Source organism: Notamacropus eugenii, chromosome 3, assembly GCF_028372415.1.
Source record: "Notamacropus eugenii isolate mMacEug1 chromosome 3, mMacEug1.pri_v2, whole genome shotgun sequence".
NCBI lineage: Eukaryota > Metazoa > Chordata > Mammalia > Diprotodontia > Macropodidae > Notamacropus > Notamacropus eugenii.
In genome coordinates this window covers 327,912,978-327,931,308 of record NC_092874.1, presented here as the reverse complement: position 1 = coordinate 327,931,308, position 18,331 = coordinate 327,912,978, and the positions used below count along the sequence as shown (strand labels likewise).

The 18,331-nt window shown below is 39.9% G+C and overlaps 1 protein-coding gene across 2 annotated transcripts in view; it reads left to right on the top strand.

Moving 5' to 3' along the window:
* Positions 1 to 17,213, top strand: part of ERCC6L2 (ERCC excision repair 6 like 2) — a 375,244-nt gene extending 358,031 nt beyond the window's left edge. For both annotated transcript variants that reach the window (XM_072596905.1, XM_072596904.1), the window contains one exon: positions 16,954 to 17,213. In XM_072596905.1, the coding sequence (XP_072453006.1) occupies positions 16,954 to 16,983 (30 nt within the window). In that variant the 3' untranslated portion in view covers positions 16,984 to 17,213. The remainder of the gene's footprint in view (positions 1 to 16,953) is intronic.
* The last annotated feature ends 1,118 nt before the right edge of the window (positions 17,214 to 18,331 follow it).

Sequence of the window (18,331 nt, the reverse complement as noted above, 5' to 3'; positions counted from 1 at the left end):
AGCATTCATACTCAGGGCAATTAAGGGAGTGGAAAGCTGAAGTCAAGAGTACTGTCACAGGACTTTTGATGTAGAAAACTGAAATCTCTGACAAAAAGGGGAGGGACATAAGCATTTATTGATATTCACAATGACCATGGGAGATAAATGCTATTATTATTCCCATTTTACAGTTGAGGAAACTGAGACAGAGAGAGGTTAAGTGACTTGCTAAGGGTCACACAGTTAGTAAGTATCTGAGGTGGGATTTGAACTCAGGTCTTGCTGACTCAAGACCCATCAGCTGCCATACCTAGGGAGTGGTATCTCTGTTCATTCTGTTGAGGGCAGGGAAGGATCAGCCACTGGAAAAGCAACATGTAGAGTATATATTTCAGCACTCAAAGGGAAACTAGAAGTCTGATCATCACTCTTGAGTAATATAAAATAACAAAGATTCTGCCTTTCCTTTTCATAATTGTTCATTTGATCATTTATTCAATGAATGTTTATAAAGTGCCTGATTAAAAAAAAAAACAAAACCTGTCTAGTTTCTGCCCTCAAGGAGCTTCTGATATACTGGAGGAATATGGCATGTGCACAAATAAGGATGATACCAAATAGAATGTGAGAGGGGCCAAAAAGATGTCCAGACAAAGTGGTCTAGGAACATTTGAGGAGGGAGATCACTTTCAGCTGTTCATTTGAAAACAAACTCCCTCCATTGCTCAGTGAGCAAAGGGCTCTAATTCAAGAGCAAATCATTTTCCAGCATCAGTAAAGTAAACCTCATATGCCAATCACGTAGCTCTCCAACGGTCCTAAAGCTGGGACTCCCAAACACTAAGACCCCTAGGGAGAAGGTTGGCAATGAGACAGGAGCCTGAGGGCTGCAATTCACTTGCATATGTGTTTATGTAACTGTTTTTCAAATAAAAAATAAATACACACAGCCATAAGGTTTCTTTGTTTTTCTATCTCCCTGGGGAGAAGAATAGAACTGTTGCTTATTTGAGCTCAGCAGCAATGTAAACGTGCAGCTAGTTAGCTGGGTCCTGACCTAGATACTCTAGGGAGAAGATAGAAGGAGCTTTGGTTCACATCTCTGAGTTCCACAGTTGGATCTGTCCCTACTGTGGCATGCTGGGTGCTTCTGAGTTCAAGCTAATCATCCAGAGAGGGATGGAGTGCCAGGATTTCTGACAAGGGCATACTAGGAAAAGAAGGATGCAACTATTGTTGACATTGTGACACAGATTCATCCCATTCAAATCCTTTGCTTCTCTCTTTGCCCAATACTCGGACAGCAAAACAGTACCATCCAAAATCCATGATGTCCCTGGGGTACCTACGTAATACAAGAAAATAGGTGAAGGCACAGTGAAGACCAAACAGGAACATGAAACCCTTACATTTGTCTGTCCTACTCTGTCAGGAAGATATTTCTCTCCCTTCTTCCTTATAGGACAACCAGCTCTACAACGGTAGTTTAAAGAGCCAGCCTATGAACACTAGCATAGACATCCTATTTCTCTCAGATTTTGTGTGTTAACAGCTTACGTTCACAGCATAGACAAGAGACCAATGTCCTCTTCAAGGAAATGGCTAGTGATTTTTTACTTTCTGTCTCCATACCTCAATTTTCCTGCCTTCCTTAATGTGGTAAGAAAGAAACAGGGCTACCATTTTGTCTTCTATTGGACCAAATTCATTTCGGATAATGCTGGAATTAAAATAGGAGTAGAAAAGTCTTAATTAAGGGTCATCAGTTGGTCAATTCTGGTCTATTAGTTCACTCCAGACCTTGCTATACTGATCTCCAAATTACGTAGATCAAGGATCTTCTTGTAGATTCAATGGACAAGTGCTCCAAAAAGCACTTATTAAGTACCTACTATGTCCCAGGTTCTTGATTACAAAGATACAAGCAAGATAATCCCTGCTGTTAAGGAGATTGCATCCTGCTGAATGGCATGGCATATGCAAAGAGGTAAAAACAAAGTAATTTAAGAAGAGAAAAAATATTAACCAAGAAAGTCCACCTGGAGGAGACTGCATTTGAGCTGACCCTTGAAGGAAGATTCAAGGAATGATTCTGAGAGATAGAGATAAGGAAGATACGCATCTCAGGTCCAGGGGATAACTTGAGTCAAATCAAGGAGACAGGAGTTTGGAGAATAGTTAGAAGTACCCACTTGGTTAGGAAGGAGAATCACACAGACCCCCTCCTCCTCCCCCACCCACTTCAGGTCATTATCACCTTTTGCCTGGGCTATAATAGTAGCTTCTAAACATGACTCCATTTTTCAATCTCTCCCCTCTCCAATGGATCATCCATAGAGCTGCTAAAATAATTTTCGTAAAGGACATAAATGGTTACATCACTCAAAAATCTTCAGTGGCTCCCCTTTACTTTTTGGGAAAAAAAGTAAAATCCTCAGCATGGAATTTAGAGTTCTGAACAATCTAGCTCCAACCTATCTTTCCAGCTTTGTTTCATATATAAAAAGAAAGGGTGGACATGAGAGATGTTACAGAGGACAAATCAACAAGATTTGGTAACTATTTATGTATAGAGGGTGAGTAAGAGGTAAGTCAAGGATAATTCACTTTGGTGGATGATGTCCACCATACACATGCTTATATTTTGGTATGGGGTGTCAAGGAGCTAGGTTACTCTTCTCTGAATCCCTTTGACACTAAAAGTCAGAACCAGAGACTCTACCTTGGGCACACATTATCTTGACTCTATTTCATCAGAAGCCAGTATCTTAAAGTCAGTGGTGTGAAAAGCTAGTTCTTTTTTCTGCTTGACCTCAGGAGATGAGAATAGTCAAAAGTTGTAACCAAAAAGTAGATTTTTACCTTAACAGAAGGAAAAACTTTTGATCTATCCAAAAGTGAAGTAGGCTACCTAAAGGTAGGGAGTTCTCAATTACTGGGCACTGGACATTAGATGATCACTTGTTGGGGATATTGAAGAGGGAATTCTTGGTTGTAGAGATGGTTCAGATATAGGATGGTTAAGATAATCTCTGAATTCCTTTCTGCCTTAAAAATTATAGGGAACTAGTAAGGAGCTAGCTAATGCTACTTTCTGACTTCTCTGGGAATCATACATACCTTACATTCAAGAAACTTACCTAATCGAGGTCACCAGTTCAAACAGAGGAAATATAGAATGTCAAGGGAAGGCAGGGGCAGTTACTACAGGGAGCAGCAGCCTCTGTCTCTCTAGCATAGAAACACTAACATAACAAGGGATCAGTGAAGAAGTTGGAGGCTTTGGGGTGATATTGGAAACATTTATTCTCTCCCCACTTTCGTTTAGTCTTTCCTTCCTTCATTAGCCATCTATTCATGCAAGAATTCATCCCTCTATCCACCAACTCTTTCCCTTCCCCTCTGTAATCAGAATAATGGGGTTCTCTGTCTCTTTAAGACTTACAGTGTTTTCTTTACCACCATCTTGGGAGTCAGTCCATTATTAACACTATTTTACATGTGAGGAAACTGAGGCACAGGGAGGCAATTAACTCCATTCCCTTCCTTTTTGTAATTTGCATGGAGAAGAACACAATAATTGGCATTTCTGAAAATGAAGCAGAGAACACAGCACCTTGACTATAATAGATAATCAGTGAACAAGAATTTAAGTGCCTACTTGTGCCAGGCATTTTTCTGGGTTCTGGTGACTCAGCGACCTAAATACAACAGTCCCTTTCCTCAAAGAAATTGCATGCTATCAAGGGAGACTGTGTGTGTGTGTGTGTGTGTGTGTGTGTGTGTGTGTGTGTGTGTGTGTGCAGACATATATATATGTATATATATACATATATATATAAGCTTATATAAGATATGTACAAAATGTACATAAAATTAAGATGAGGCAAGTTTAGGAGTTGAGGCATTAGCCCCTAGAAGAGTTAGAAAAAGCATTATATAAGAGCACATTTTGAGCCGAGTTCTGAAGGAAATTAGGAGTTCTTACAAGTGGGGAAGTGAGGAAGGAACTTATTCTAGGCTTGGGAAACAGCTTGGGTAAAGGCACAAAGATGGAAAATGACGTCTGCCATGTGAGAAACAAGCCCAATTCTTCTTGATCATACCATGTATCAAGTGAAATAGTGCATAAAAAGCCTAGGAATGTAAGTTAGAGCCAAGTTGTAAGGAACTTTAAAAGTCAAAGAGAAGAGGTTGCATTTGATCTGAAGCTGATAGGGAGAAAATGGAATTTATTTAGCAAGAAGATGGCTCCACTTAAGAATTTCACTTTGGTGGCAGAATGAAGGTGGGCTGGAGCAGGGAAACCAGTTGTGGTTGTTGTCATTTGTTGCTGTTTGTCCTTTGTTCTTGAAAAGGACCATGACATCATGGAGGTGATGCCGTGACATGCAAGTGAATTGGATTTAAGTGAAGGAGGGCTGTTCAAAGTCACCAGCCTCACTTTCTAGTCAAGAGACATCCGGGTCCAGTGCTCAGATACACAAGATGACTGGAGATGGACCCAAATGAGATGGAAGACCTTGACCTTTTAAAGCTAAGATCTTTAACAGTTCTCAGTTTGACTGAGACAACACCCCTTCAAGTGATTAAGGTTAGGTTAAAAACTGAGGCAAAGAACAGCCTCTTTAACTTAATCCAGAAAAAAAAAATCAAACTGGGGCACCAATAAATAGCCAATAAATGTTTGTTGAATTGAGTGGCCTCAAACACCCCATCCCTCTTGGCACTCTGACTTCTTTGCTTCCTCAAGAAGACTCTTAAGCAGCCACCATTGCCTCTGATCACCAGTCTTTGAGGAAAAGATTCAGGAAAAGTCAAAAGGAATAATCAATCAATAAATATGGATTAAGCACCTACTATCTGCCAGGCACTGTGATTACTGCTGAGGATACACAGAGAGGCAAAAGACAGTCTTTACCCTCAAGGAACTCACAATCTAATGGGGGAGACAACATGAGAACAAATATATACAAACAAGCTATGTACAGGCCAAATAAGAAAACATCGATAGAGCTATGGTGAGAGTATTAAGAGGGGCTGGGAAAGGCTTTTACAAGATCTGATTTTATTTGAAACAAAAGATGATGTTTGTCCTCTCTAGTAATAGGGAAGGCTAGAATGGGGGCAAGGTTTTGGGGGGGGGTGTAATAATGAGTCCTATTTTGGACATGTTTAATGGACTTTCAGTTCAAGATGTCTGAAAAACAATTGGAGATGCAAGACTGAAGGTCAGTAGAGAAGTTGGGGCAGGATTGGTTAGATTTGAGAATCATCAGAATAGAAATGATGATTAAATTCATGGAACTTGATGAGGTCACCAAGTGAAGTAGTATTAAGGGAAAAGAAAAGAACGAATGATCTGGAACAGGATCCAAGAAAGGACACTGAGGACAGGTCAGGTAGGAGGAAGACCAGGAGAGACTGGTGTCCAAAAACCTGGAGAGGAGAGAGTATTGAGGAGGAGAGAGTGGTCAACAGTGTCAAAGGCTGCAGAATGGTCAAGGAGAATGAGGACTGAGAAAAGACCATTGGATTTGGCAACTAAAAGATCATTGGTAACTTTGGAGAGAGTAGTTTTGGTAGAACAATAAAGTTGGAAGCTACATCATAAAGGTTTAAGAACAGAGTAACAGGAGAGAAAGCAGAGGCTGCTATTGTAGATGTCCTTTTGAAGGAGTTTAGCTATAAAGGACGAAAGAGATATAGAAACAGTAGTTCATGGGGATGGAAGGACCAAGTGAGGGTTGTTAACTTTTTTCTGGATAGGGGAGGCATGGGAATGTTTGCAAGCAGGAGGGAAGGAGCCAATAGAGTTATGTGGTGCCTCAACCTGGAAAATTTATATAGATTTTTTAATGTAAATTTTCCTTTGTCCCAGAGAAAAAGCCCGAATTGTTTATGGTATTAAAAGATTGAATATGTTATTCTTATACAATACTATATGAATATTTTATGTATTTCTGTGTTTCTAAGCTTTTTCTGTTTCATCTGCTGTCTATGGTTTCCACAAAACTAAAAAAAAATCCCATTTAATTTCTTGTGCCTATTTGTGATACATTGAAACTGCAATGGGGAAAGTTTTGATGTGAAAGGGATAACTGTAGATAGGGAGAGATGGAAAATATATGATAGAGTGAAGATGGCCACAGGAGCAATCTGTTGGAGGAAATAGGATGGAATGGAATTGAGCAGGTAGAGGGATAAGGCCTCCTCATCATATGAGACAGGAATGAGGGAAGAAATAGTGGCAGAAGGCATCTAAGTGATAGGAGATGAAAGGAGAAGGGGAAGCTCATGCTAATAACCTCATGTTTTTTCTGTAAAATATGAGACAAGGTTCTTGGCTCAGAGGGTCATGGTAGAAGTCATGGGAGATTTGAGGAGGGATGAAAAGGTTTGGAAGAGCCCTCATGGAGAGTCAAATAGTGAGGTGATAAGGCAGGTATTGAAGAATTGCCTAGCCACAGTAAGGGCCCCATTGAGGTTGTGTAATATAAATTTGTATTGGATCCAGTCAGAATGGTTGAATGATTTTCAGTGGAACTGAACTTTATTCAGTGGAATTCATGTAGGAGCAAGTGGTGAACGGTGGGAGTGATCCAAGGTTGAGGCTTGGCAGGGTGTAAACTGGTGAAATGACAGGAGGACTGGGGATTCAAGAGAGGAGTTGAATTCAAACTATGAAATGTGAAGTTCAAAATGTGGAGTTGAATTGATTCATCAAGGTAAAGATGAGGAAAAGAGAAAGTGACTAGCACAGGGAAGGTGGTCTGGGAGAGAAATGAGGTGTCAAGGGACTAGAGGTCACGGTGTAGACAGAGTAGGGTTTTGTAAGGAAGGCAGAGAAAGAGAGATTATAAATAATGGGATTTCAGAATTCTTGAACGTGGTGGTAGGTACATTTGCAGATGATGACAAGATCAAGGGTATGGCTATCTTTGCGTGTGGTTGAGATGAGTTGAAGGATTAGCTCATGAAAAGTGAGTAAGTTGAGGAAATGAGTGGTTAGGGTGTTTGAGGGGGTGTCAGTATGTATGTTAAGAGTCCCTAGTACAAGGTTAGGAGTTAAGGAGAGAAACATTGTGACCAAGTACCAAAGACATTGAGGAAGGAAGGGGAAAGACTTGGGTGTCTGTATACAACAACTACGGAGATTTTGCTTGGATGGTAGTTATGAAGAGCATGAATCTTAAAGGAGGAGAGGTTCTCAAGTGGTGGAGGTAGGAGAATAACCTGGAAGTGGCAAAGGCGAGCAAGGAAAATTGTCCCCCACCTCAACCAGTGACCTAAGGAGAATGAATCAAGGCAAAGCCAGTACCAGAAAGGGTGACCACAAGGAGCTTCTAATTAGGAAAAGTTTGGGGACCCCAAATCAAAATACTCTACACATCTCCAACTAGACCCCTTGTTTTAAAATCATCATTATCAATCATCACTGACTTGGCAGATCAAGAATCAAAATTGGAGTCACGAAGACCTGAGTTCAAGGTTCCATGTGAACTGCAGAAGGAGTTTCTCCTCATGATACCAAAGATAACATTTGGACCAGTGCTCCTGGAGGTAGCAAGGCCTCTTCTTACCAAATGGGGGAGGCCTTATTCCAGCCCCACTACACTGCCCCACATGAGTCTGACTTTTTCACAGTAATAATTCCCCTGAACAGCATAGGTTAATGAAATATGCCAGTCAGTGACATTCTCTTCCGAGTACTTTTCCTATTAGTTTTGGCAGCCGTGAATGTGGCCCGCTCACTGATGCCTGTTTGTTTATCTTGCTGTTTGATTCTGCAATTTTGTCTCCCACTAACTCCTGGGTGTATCTGTTTGGCAATTTACACTCAAGTAGTTCTGCTGTTTTGATTCAGATAATGAGGAGGGAGAGTCATTTTCTCTGTCACTAAAGTAACATAGAGACAGGCATCAGAGCTAAAGAAATAGAAAATGACTTTTACCTTTAAACAATTTAAAACCAGCAAAGCTTTCTCTATAAACTGGAAGTTGGGGATGGGGGAGGGGAGAGGCGGTCTGACACAGATCTTGAAAGCAGTGTCTCTTGGACAGAAAGATCCCACAGTGAAGCAACAGCCTGTGGAACAGTGAAGTGATAAAAGACTTTGCTATTCACCTCTAAAATGCCATTGTCCTACTGCAAATGTTCCCCAGCACGTAATGACCTGTGAAAATGTCCATTCCTCCCTAACCCCTTCCTTGCCTCTACAATTTAAGTCAAATCTTGAATTCTGTAGGCTCCCAGCTGATTTAAAAATGTCAGCAGTGAAGCTTTCTACTTATCTTGAGATTTCTATTTGTCCATTTCAGAAAGTAGTCTGGAAGATGTGGACCAAATCTCCCGTTCAGTCATGGGCCTCCACAGTTCAGTGACTGGCATTCTGGAAGCATATGTGTCCAGGCATGACCACAGTCAGATAAATCAAACCTTTAGTGGGTGAAAGTACCCTGGTACCATAAAAGTAATTTATTTGTTTATTCACCCAATTATCATATTAATTCATTTGTGTAAACCTACTAGTCATCAGCCTTTCACAGAAACCAAAAGAAAATGTGATTAAAATAGGATTTATTCCCAGACATAGTTTCTAGTTAGCATCTGACATATTATACCTGAGAGGATAGCATCAAACCATAAATAATTCCAAATTTCAACTGGGGATGGGGTGCTATGTGTAATACACATTTTTCATCTCTTATGAGGCTGAAAACCAAGTCTTATAGAAAAAAGAAACCAGACTGCAAAGAAGCTACAGCCCTTCCCTCCTTTTTATCCGCTGCAAAATAAAAATAGATATTCCTCCCCCCACTCCTCTCTTCCTTTGAAAGCTACAGTGATCATTTAGGTAGATTAGGAAATCATTTTTGGCTTTAGGCAAGTGGTTCAAATCCAGGTGCACAGTGCATGATCTCAGGCCAGTGCCACACAGGAAATGAGCAGGTTTTACCAGCAGGATTAGTGGAAAGGAAACAAAGAGAGAGATGGAGAAATTCAGCCTGGTTTCTTGGCAGGGGTATAGGGAAGGAGAATGGAGTGGCTTCCCAAGGCATGTCTCCACAGGGCTGCAGAGAGCAGAGAGGCCTGTCAGACTCCCAACGGCCTTGGAGGCAGAAGCAGAAGCCTTCATGGTGGTCATCACACAAACTCTTTCACGGAAATCAACCCACAGATGAAGGGCTCCCTTGTCTCTGGAGAGATTTATGTGTGTGCAGTTCCAAACTCTCCACTTTCAGCGTTGCCAACCCTACTCTCCCTTTGGTCACTGGGAAACAAAACAGAAACCTGGCCCCATAAAGCCTCAGTTCTCTCAGGTTGAAAGAAAAAGAATCAATCTTCAAAAGCTTTAAATGGGAGGCTTTTAAGTCACTGCTAGCTGACCACTTGTCTTCCCAGCTGGTTTCATCAATTTCCTCATCACACCTTCATCTCACTGCAGATGGACCTGACTGAAAAAGATCATCCTTGTTTTTCCCAGCACTTCTGCATGAGCAGCTCTAAATTTCCCAGTCATTATCTGCAGTGAGGTCATCTTAAAATGGAGATTTCATAACTTCATATCTTATCAGTACTACCCCTAAAAGTGATGGAAAGAGTCTAAGGAACCACAGGAAATTCCCTTGTTCATAAATTTATTTGAAACATGAATTGGCAAATTAGGCACAAACTCTGAATTTGTATAAATTTGGAGCAAGCCTGCTAGGGCAGCTGATCAGGTACTGACCACATGCATTAGGTGCCTATGGTTTTAAGGGAAGCTCCCCAACAGGTCTGTTAAGGTCACAATTTTGGACATTATGGAAGCACAGATACCTTTGGGAGAAATAAGAAATTAAATCATTATCAATCAGTCAGTCAATCAACAAGCATTTATTACTTCTCCAGGCATTTTCACTGGCACACCCACATACCTCAGCACTCTTCATCTCATTTCCATACCCTGGTTTCCTTCAAGTCCCAGCTACAATCCTGCCTTCCAGAAACTGCCCAATCCTCCTTAATTCTAGTGCCTTCCCTCTGTTGATTATTTCCAACTTATCCTGCATATAGTTTTTTCATACATACTTGTTTTCATTTTTTCTCTTCTATTAGACTTTGAGTCCTTTCAGAATAGCGACTATTTTCTAACCCTTCTTTGTATCCCCAGCACTTAACAAATGCCTGGTATGTAGTAGGCACTTAATAAATGTTTACTGATTGACATGCTAAGTGCTGGGGGTACAAAGAAAGGCAAAGAAAGTCCCTAGCTCCTCACAGTCTAACAGAGGAGACAATATGGAAACAAGTATGTGCAAACAAGACACATAAAAGATAAATTGCAGATAATCTCAGAGGGAAGGTGGGGAGATTAAAAACTGGGAAAGGCTATTGAAGAATATGGGACTTTAGCTGAGACTTGGATCATAAAGATGACAACTCCTCCATACTTTTTGTCAGTTAAAACCTCCTAACTTTCCAATCTAAACACTTTATGAACCTTCAAACACTATGTAGTCTGAGCGATGTTAGCTATTTAAATCTTTTTGTCAAACACTATTTACTTTCTTTGGCTTTCTGCCTTTTTCCCTTATTCAGATAACCTAATTAGCTCCCTCTCTGGCAATCCGCATACATACAGTACTTGCATATATGTGTGTAAATACGTATTTATACATCTTTATGTATACTTCATATACACACATGTATGTATGTGTGCATGTACATAGGTAGACAGAACAATATGTGTGTGCTGTATTTACATTTCTATCCCTGTTGACTCTGAGAGAGCTTTAAGTTCCCTTCAGTTTGACCAGTGTCTACTGTACAATGTCTATTACTCTGTTCCAGTGCTGGGGATTCAAAGGCAAAAAAGAAAGTAGATCCTATTCTCAAAAAGCTCACATTTTTCTAGGAGATAAGAAGGGAATAAGCATTTATATAGTACCTACTACACGCCAGGAATTGTGCTTTGCAAATATCTCATTAAATCATCACAATAACCTTTTGAGGTAGATACTGTTATTATCCTCATTTTATAGTTGGGAAAACTGAGGCAGATAGATTTTAAGTAACTTGCCCAAGCTCACATAGCTAGTAAGTGTCTGAGTCAGGTCTTCCTGACTCCAAATCCAGAAATAGACTTTGGGTCCTAAAAATTGTTCCTTGCACCTCAGGATCTCAATGATGCACTGACTGCAAAACAGCCTGGATCTGGAGTCCTGAATTCCTGTTTCCCTCTCCCAGCCACTGAAACTCCCAATGTAGGAGACTTTATTCCCTTCACCTAGAATTGAAAAGTATAAATAGAAAAGCTAAGGACCAAAGGACTCACCTGGCAGTCATGTAGCATCTGGACATAAACTTGATAGGACCAATGCAATGTAAAACCTGAGTTGATTAGAAGCCTAATCTCTGCTACAAGCAAAAGAATCTCTGAACTCCCACAGATACAGATGAAACAAAGAAGCTATGTCTGAATCCAGGTTTCCCCTCTACCACATGCCTAACCAACTGGAACCAATTACAAAATGTCTACCTATGTACCATAATATCTCCAAGGTACTTCCCTTGATCATGATCATGATGCTGATCTCAGAAGCAAACTTCCTAATATACTCTAAGTGAAGAAGTCATTTCAGCGAACCAAGCTTATTGGATATGTACATGTAGCTGACTCTCATTTTACAGTAATAGGGGAAATCGTTGAAAAGGCATGGAAGCAGGAGATGGGAAGTTGAATACCAGGAAAGCAGCAAGCAGGAAGTTCAACTAGAATGTTGCTTTTTTGAAGATTGCAGTATCTTTAAAAAAAAATACCAACATTCTTTCCTTGAGGGATATAAAACACAAACAACAACGATGTCCCCCAAATGGAAGGAACAATGGAGAGATTCATGGTGAATATAAATAGGCTATAGCATGCTGCCAATTATGAACTGTGTGCAAAAACTGGCATACAACACATGAAAGAGATATATGACTGGAAAAGAAGATGGGCTGGACATGTATCTTTAGCAAGGGACAACAATGGATAGATAGGTCAAGTGTATTTCCATAGTACCAATACAATGTCAAGAGACCTGGAGAAAGGTCTCCTCCCCATTAGGTGGACCCCTTGTGAAACACATGCAAAAGGTCATGGGAAAGGGTGGTACAATATGAAATAGACATCATTGGGTTAGGATTTGCCCTGTTGGAGAATGTACCAACATTGCTGAGATCCAGACCCATTTAAGTAATTAGTATTTTATTCATTATTATTAGCAGACATTAATCTTATCTTCTCAACTAGATTGGTAAATTTCTTGAAATTGGATCCATACCTTATGCTCAGTACTGAGTGCACAGTAAGTAACCATTACTGATTGACTGATATATGCATTACTACCTCATTTCTGCCTTTGTATAGTTGTTAGTTCTTAATCTTTTTTTATGCCTTGGACTCCTTTGGCAGTCTTGTGAGTTCTCTAAATAATAGTTTTAAATACGTAAAATAATATACATTGGGTTACAGGGCAAAACAATTATACCAAAACATAGTTATCAAACTATATTTTTATTAAAAAACAACTTCACAGACTCCAGGCTAAAAATTCCTATCTGTAGATTGAAACAGAACCCCTGTATCCTCTTATGTGAGTATTTTTTCTAACCAGAGCTGTGATTTCATCTACTTAGACTTGTATTTGTTGTTGTTCAGTCATGTCTGACACTTTGTGACCCCATTTGGGATTTTCTTGGCAAAGATACTGGAATGCTTTGCCATTTACTTCTCTAGCTCATTTTACAAGTGAAGAAACTGAGGCAAACAGGGTGAGTATCACATAGGGTGTAATTGAGCCCAGGGTCACACAGCTAGTAAGTGTCTGAGGACAGATTTGAACTCAGGAAGATGAGTCTTCCTGACTCCAGGCCTGGCACTCTATCAACTGTACCACTTTGATGTCTCTACTTAGGGATGTCCCAGAAAAGAACTTACTCTATTATACGCAGAACAAAATCTTCTTGACAATTTACAATCTAAATTGTTGCCTAGAGCTCTGTGGGGCTTTCCTAGGTTCATATGGCCAGTATAAGCAGGAATTGAATCTGAGTCTTCCTGGCCTAGAGGCCAGATTTCATTCACTATGCAACATTGCCTCTCATTCTTTTATATATTATTTATCGATTCTATTGTGCCTTTGCAAACAAGAAGAGGAGACTTATTTGACAGCTCTCTCCCCTCCCTTCCCCTTGCTTTTCACTTCTACCATTTCCCCTTGCTTTTTCAGATTCCCTAGTCACAGACCCCCGAGAAAGTCAAGATTATAAGGATTTCCTTTGGCCCTTCAAACTTGTCTCTGCACTCTGATAATAGTATGCCAACTTCTTAGGTGTTATTAAAGAAAATTATTAGAAAGAAGAGAAGCAGTGAGGCATCATACATAGGGAGTGACCCTCAGAGTCTAAAGACCTGGGTTTAAGTCTTGCCTCTGATTCACATTAGCTCTGATTCACATAGGACATTTAACCTCTCAGTGCCCTAAGGCACTCTCTAAGATTATACATCGGCAAAGAAGATGCTGACTTTCTTTGATAGAAGGTATTTCCTCTCTCATGTCAGCGAAATTGCTGACCCAGACCCTATCCCAATCATTACAATGAAAAATTACAGGAGAACACATCTGTGTGAATGGCTCCACCACTCTGCTCATCATTTTTTTTACTCTTCCTTCTTCTTATTCTAACATGTCTTACTAGTTGCCAGTCTGTTGCTTTTATCCAATTCTAATTTTTTATCAAATTGTTTTCTTGTTAACTTTTGCATCTCCTTTTCCATCTGTCCAATTGTTCCATTTAAGGACTTATTTTCTCCAGTTAGTTTTTGTACTTCCTTTTCCATTTGTCCAATTTTCCCAGTTAGGTTTTGTGCTTTCTTTTCCATTTGTCCAATTTTCCTTTTTAAGGAGCTGTTCTCTTCAGTGAATTCTTTTTTCATATTTTTAAAATCATTGGCCAGATTTTCTTCTATTTCTCTAATTTGGCTTTTAAAATCCTTCTTGAGCTCTTCCAAGAGTGCTCTTTGTGCTTGGAACCAGTTCACAGTCCCTTCCTCAGATGGGAATACAGTCTCAATGCTGACCTCTTTGATATTTGTGTTTTGGTCCTTGTTCCCATAGGAAGATTCTATGGTCTTTTCTTTTCTGATTTGCTTCTTTTTCATGATGATCACCCTTTTCCTGACTTTTAAAGTAGATCTCTGCTTCTGGGGCACAAAGGACTCTATCCCACAGTTCTTGTGCCTAGAACTTGAGGCTTTGTGAGTTGTGGCCTTTGGTTCTTTCAGCTAAAAGCTAAAATGCTGCAGCTTACCTGGTGCTGAGCTGTCAGGTGTTCAAAAACAGAGGCCAGGTGAAGTCTTTCTGGGTTTCCCCAGAAATACCCTGGAGCTAACTGTGTTAAGTGTGGGGTAGGGGTGGTATGGCCACAGGATGTCTCCTGTGCTGCATTAGAGCATAGGCAAGCTCAGTGGTTGGTGACCCCATCTGCACTAGTGTCTTCTCAATTCCCCTGGGGTGCTGAGGCATGCCTGGGGTCCTGGTGTTGGAGGTTGCAGGCTCCACCCCCTCAGGGCTCAGGATCTCCTCCCAGTTTGCTGAAGTGGGGCTGTCTGGGACTGCCCTGGTCCTGCACTGGTCCCCTTCAGCCACAGCAAGAGGGAACCCCTTGCAATTTTCCTAGCCTCATGGGCTAAGAGACTGTTTGCCCTTTCAATTGATCCCACTGTTCCAGGATTTTTCCTGGGGAAATCTTTTATGAGTTTTTTGAGGTCAACAAGGGGAGGGGGAGAGCATTTACTGATAACTCCACCATATTGGCTTCCATAAGTTTAAGTAGGTGACTTAACAGACATTTAATCTTCAGACTGATAGTCTCAGGAGCAGCTACTGCAGTTACCTGGGGCTCCATGGCTCTCACTCACTTGGTTCCACTGGACTCCTGTCCTGGGCTGATATAGCCAAGATTCCACAGTGTGGCCACTGCCTCAGAATTCCCAGAGTTTCCTACTCAGTCCTGCCATGGTGGGACCATGCTAGTATATCCTATGCACTGTGTGCTCCTCCAGCCCCATGCAACAGATCTTTCCCATCAATCTTCTAGTCTGTCCTGGGCTGAAAATCTGCCACAGTCTGCCAAAATCTGTTCAGATTCTCTCCCTAGAGGTATCTGAAGGAATTTTTCCTAGAACTTAGGTGAATAGTTGCTCTCACTCTGTCATTTTGGCTCTGCCCCCTGTTGCCTTTATCTCCAGAGCATCTCTCCTCTTCAACTTTTCTTTACTATCGCTGTTGTCACAATACTAATAAACATACAAAATGACTAGTATACACCTACAGTATTATAGGTCTTTATTAGCTCTCCCTGTGACTATTATAATAACATATTAATTGCTTTCCTCACCTCTAATCCATTTTATACACACTTGCAAATCAACAGTCCCAATATCTAGTTCTGATTATGTTTAACAACTTTCAAATTTTCCCCATTTCCAGTCTGAACTCAATCTGGCATTCAATGCCCTTCATAACTGAATTCCAATGTACTTTCTCATAGTCTTATCCCCTTATATATTGTATTGGAATGTGTGCTCTGGCCTCATTCTCGGAGTCCAATTGACTCTATCTCTACTTTCTCTTCTCAGATGCAGTTTAAGCAACACCTTCTACATGAAGTCTTTCTCAATCCTCCAACTGCTAGTATCTCCCTCTCCCACACTACCTTGTATTTATTCTCATATTTATGCTGTGAATATTTGTATATGTACTTATTGTCTTCTCTGTTGGAATGGAGACTCTTTAAGAATAAGAATTGTTTCAAATTTTGTATTTCTGTCCCTGGGACCTATCATAGCACTTGGCTTAGGAAATTAATAAACACTTAATAAATGTTTTTTGATGATTGAAATGGGGAACTCCTCATGACAAAGCCCTCTCTACCAATGCAGATCAGCATCTGCTCTACACTGGGAGGCTAAGCAGCTTGCCCAGAATCACATGACCAGCACGTGCCAGAAGCAGAAACTGAACCCAGGTTTTCATGACTCCAGCTTCTGCTCCCTATCCATTAGTCTACACTGCCTCTCTGAATTCATAATACCAACAAAGAGCAGTGTAAAAAGTATCTTCAACGAGATGAATGACTGATAAAAGAGGCAGACTGTGTGGTTACAGCGAGTGGTAACAAATGGATGGCCATTGATTCTCTGTTGATCCCCAACCTAATATGAAAACACTTTGTTGCAGTCCCTCAGCACATTGGGTTTCATCTTTCTGGAGCATTTACAGGCGGACACACAGAATGAGAAGGTGTGAATGAGTAATGATCAAGGGGGTGCTGGAACCAGCCCAAACCAGCTCATAAGAGCCAATAATATAATTTTTGGTGTGAGCATTTACACCTTAGAAACTGGCAAATCTATACATCAGGACTTTATTATTTTGTTGATGGTCTAGACTTAATAAAGTGATGGAGAAGATGTTAATAATACAGATTAAAGTTTATTATTCATATATTTTGGTGGGAGTAGAGCTGATCATTAAACATTTACCAGCATACCCTGGTTTGCAATCTGTACTAGTGTAAGGGGTATCATCAAAGAGCCTTCTGAGTAACTATGCATTACTAATATGTTTGTTTGTTTGTTTTTTAGCTTCTAGAGTCCAGGTCTTTTGATGGGGCTCAACCATTTGTATGAGATAATGAATACTGTGCCTTTATGTTGTTTCTTGAACTTCTCTATCCACCCACTTTGTCTCCTGTCCAATGTAGCAATAACATGCAGTTAATCACATTGGCATTCCAGAATCACACACTGGCAAAATTCGCTGAGAAGAAGATACTTTAAAAGTACAATGCTAGAAACTCTATTTATCAAACTGAAGAAGTAAAAGGGTATCATTATAATACATTTGGATGTTAATTCTTATTCCTTTGTTTTTGCAGGTGTTTAATGTTAAAACAAGTCAACTGTAAGCTCCATAATAAATGAATACCAGCTTGAATCCTAGAAGGATTTGGTTTGCTTGAGGGAAGTTGTTTATGCTATGGGCTGTGTGTGTGTTTGTGTTTGCCTCTTATACAGTTTGATTTATATTATACAGAGTTGTGTCCATCATCTAGACACTACTGTAAACAAGATAATCTGTGTCTACATGGAATGAACCCTGTGCCAATAACTTTAAATAAATACAAGTACAACTTTATGTTTACATTGTCTGAAGTAATACAACTGTTTCTGGTGGTGCCATCTGTTGCCCTTTTTCTACCTCCCACCCATACACATACCCAACTAAGTATGTATGAGCTCTTGGAGTTGACCCTGTCTGGAGAGGACTGTAACAAAGAGGAATTTATATTCAGTATACCAGGACTTATATTATTTCATGTGGTTTGGACATTTAAAAATGTCATCAAATTAATATTGACTTCTTTCTTTCCAAATCCCCTTCTTCTCTCCTTCTCTCCCTAAATGTGCTTGGGGAACATCCTCCCAGGGCAGAGCAATACTGTATCTACATTTGCATGTTACAGAGCCTATTTACAAACATCATCTATATCACATATATCATATGTTATAGCTAAATGGAGGAAAAACTCATAGGTGTTCCTGGGAGAGGCAATCAAAGGAGTTGACTGAGTAGGTTTTTATCAAATGCCCACGGCAACAAAATCATTATATAATGTGATATTCTTAAGTGCAATGCTAATAATTAGCTTTTGCAAAAAAAAAAAGAATACCATGAAAATACTTTCAGCTTATATACTGACATCCATTGCTGAAGATGAAGTGGTAGAGAAGTTCTAGAAAGAATTTATAAGATCCTCCAAATTAAATTAACATACAGTCAGGTCCTTGCTGACTTTGATGTAAATTGGAAAAAGATGATGATGAGAACAATGTTGGAAAACATGATTTAAGATGAAGGCACAAGAGATGACAAATACTTAGATATTACATAGAAGCAATCTCTATCATAAAAACTTTCTTTGAGAAAATAATTGACTGGATGCAGAGAGCACCAAATAATATGAAGAAAGAAATAGATTATATCTTGACAGAAAAATGCAAGTTATTGATGCAGCAATTATTCCTGCATCAGCTGCATGTGTGCATAGTCAGATCATCAACTCAACTAAGATCAGAATTAATTTTTTTTTTTAAATCAAGAACAATACTACAAATGATCACTGATCTATTTAAACAATGGGAAATGGATAATAGAAATGACATCAGCGATATAAAGTAATTTCCACAAAAGACATGAAGAGCCAGAAAGCACTGTGGTCAGCAAACATATAGATTACATGCCAAATGGAGAGA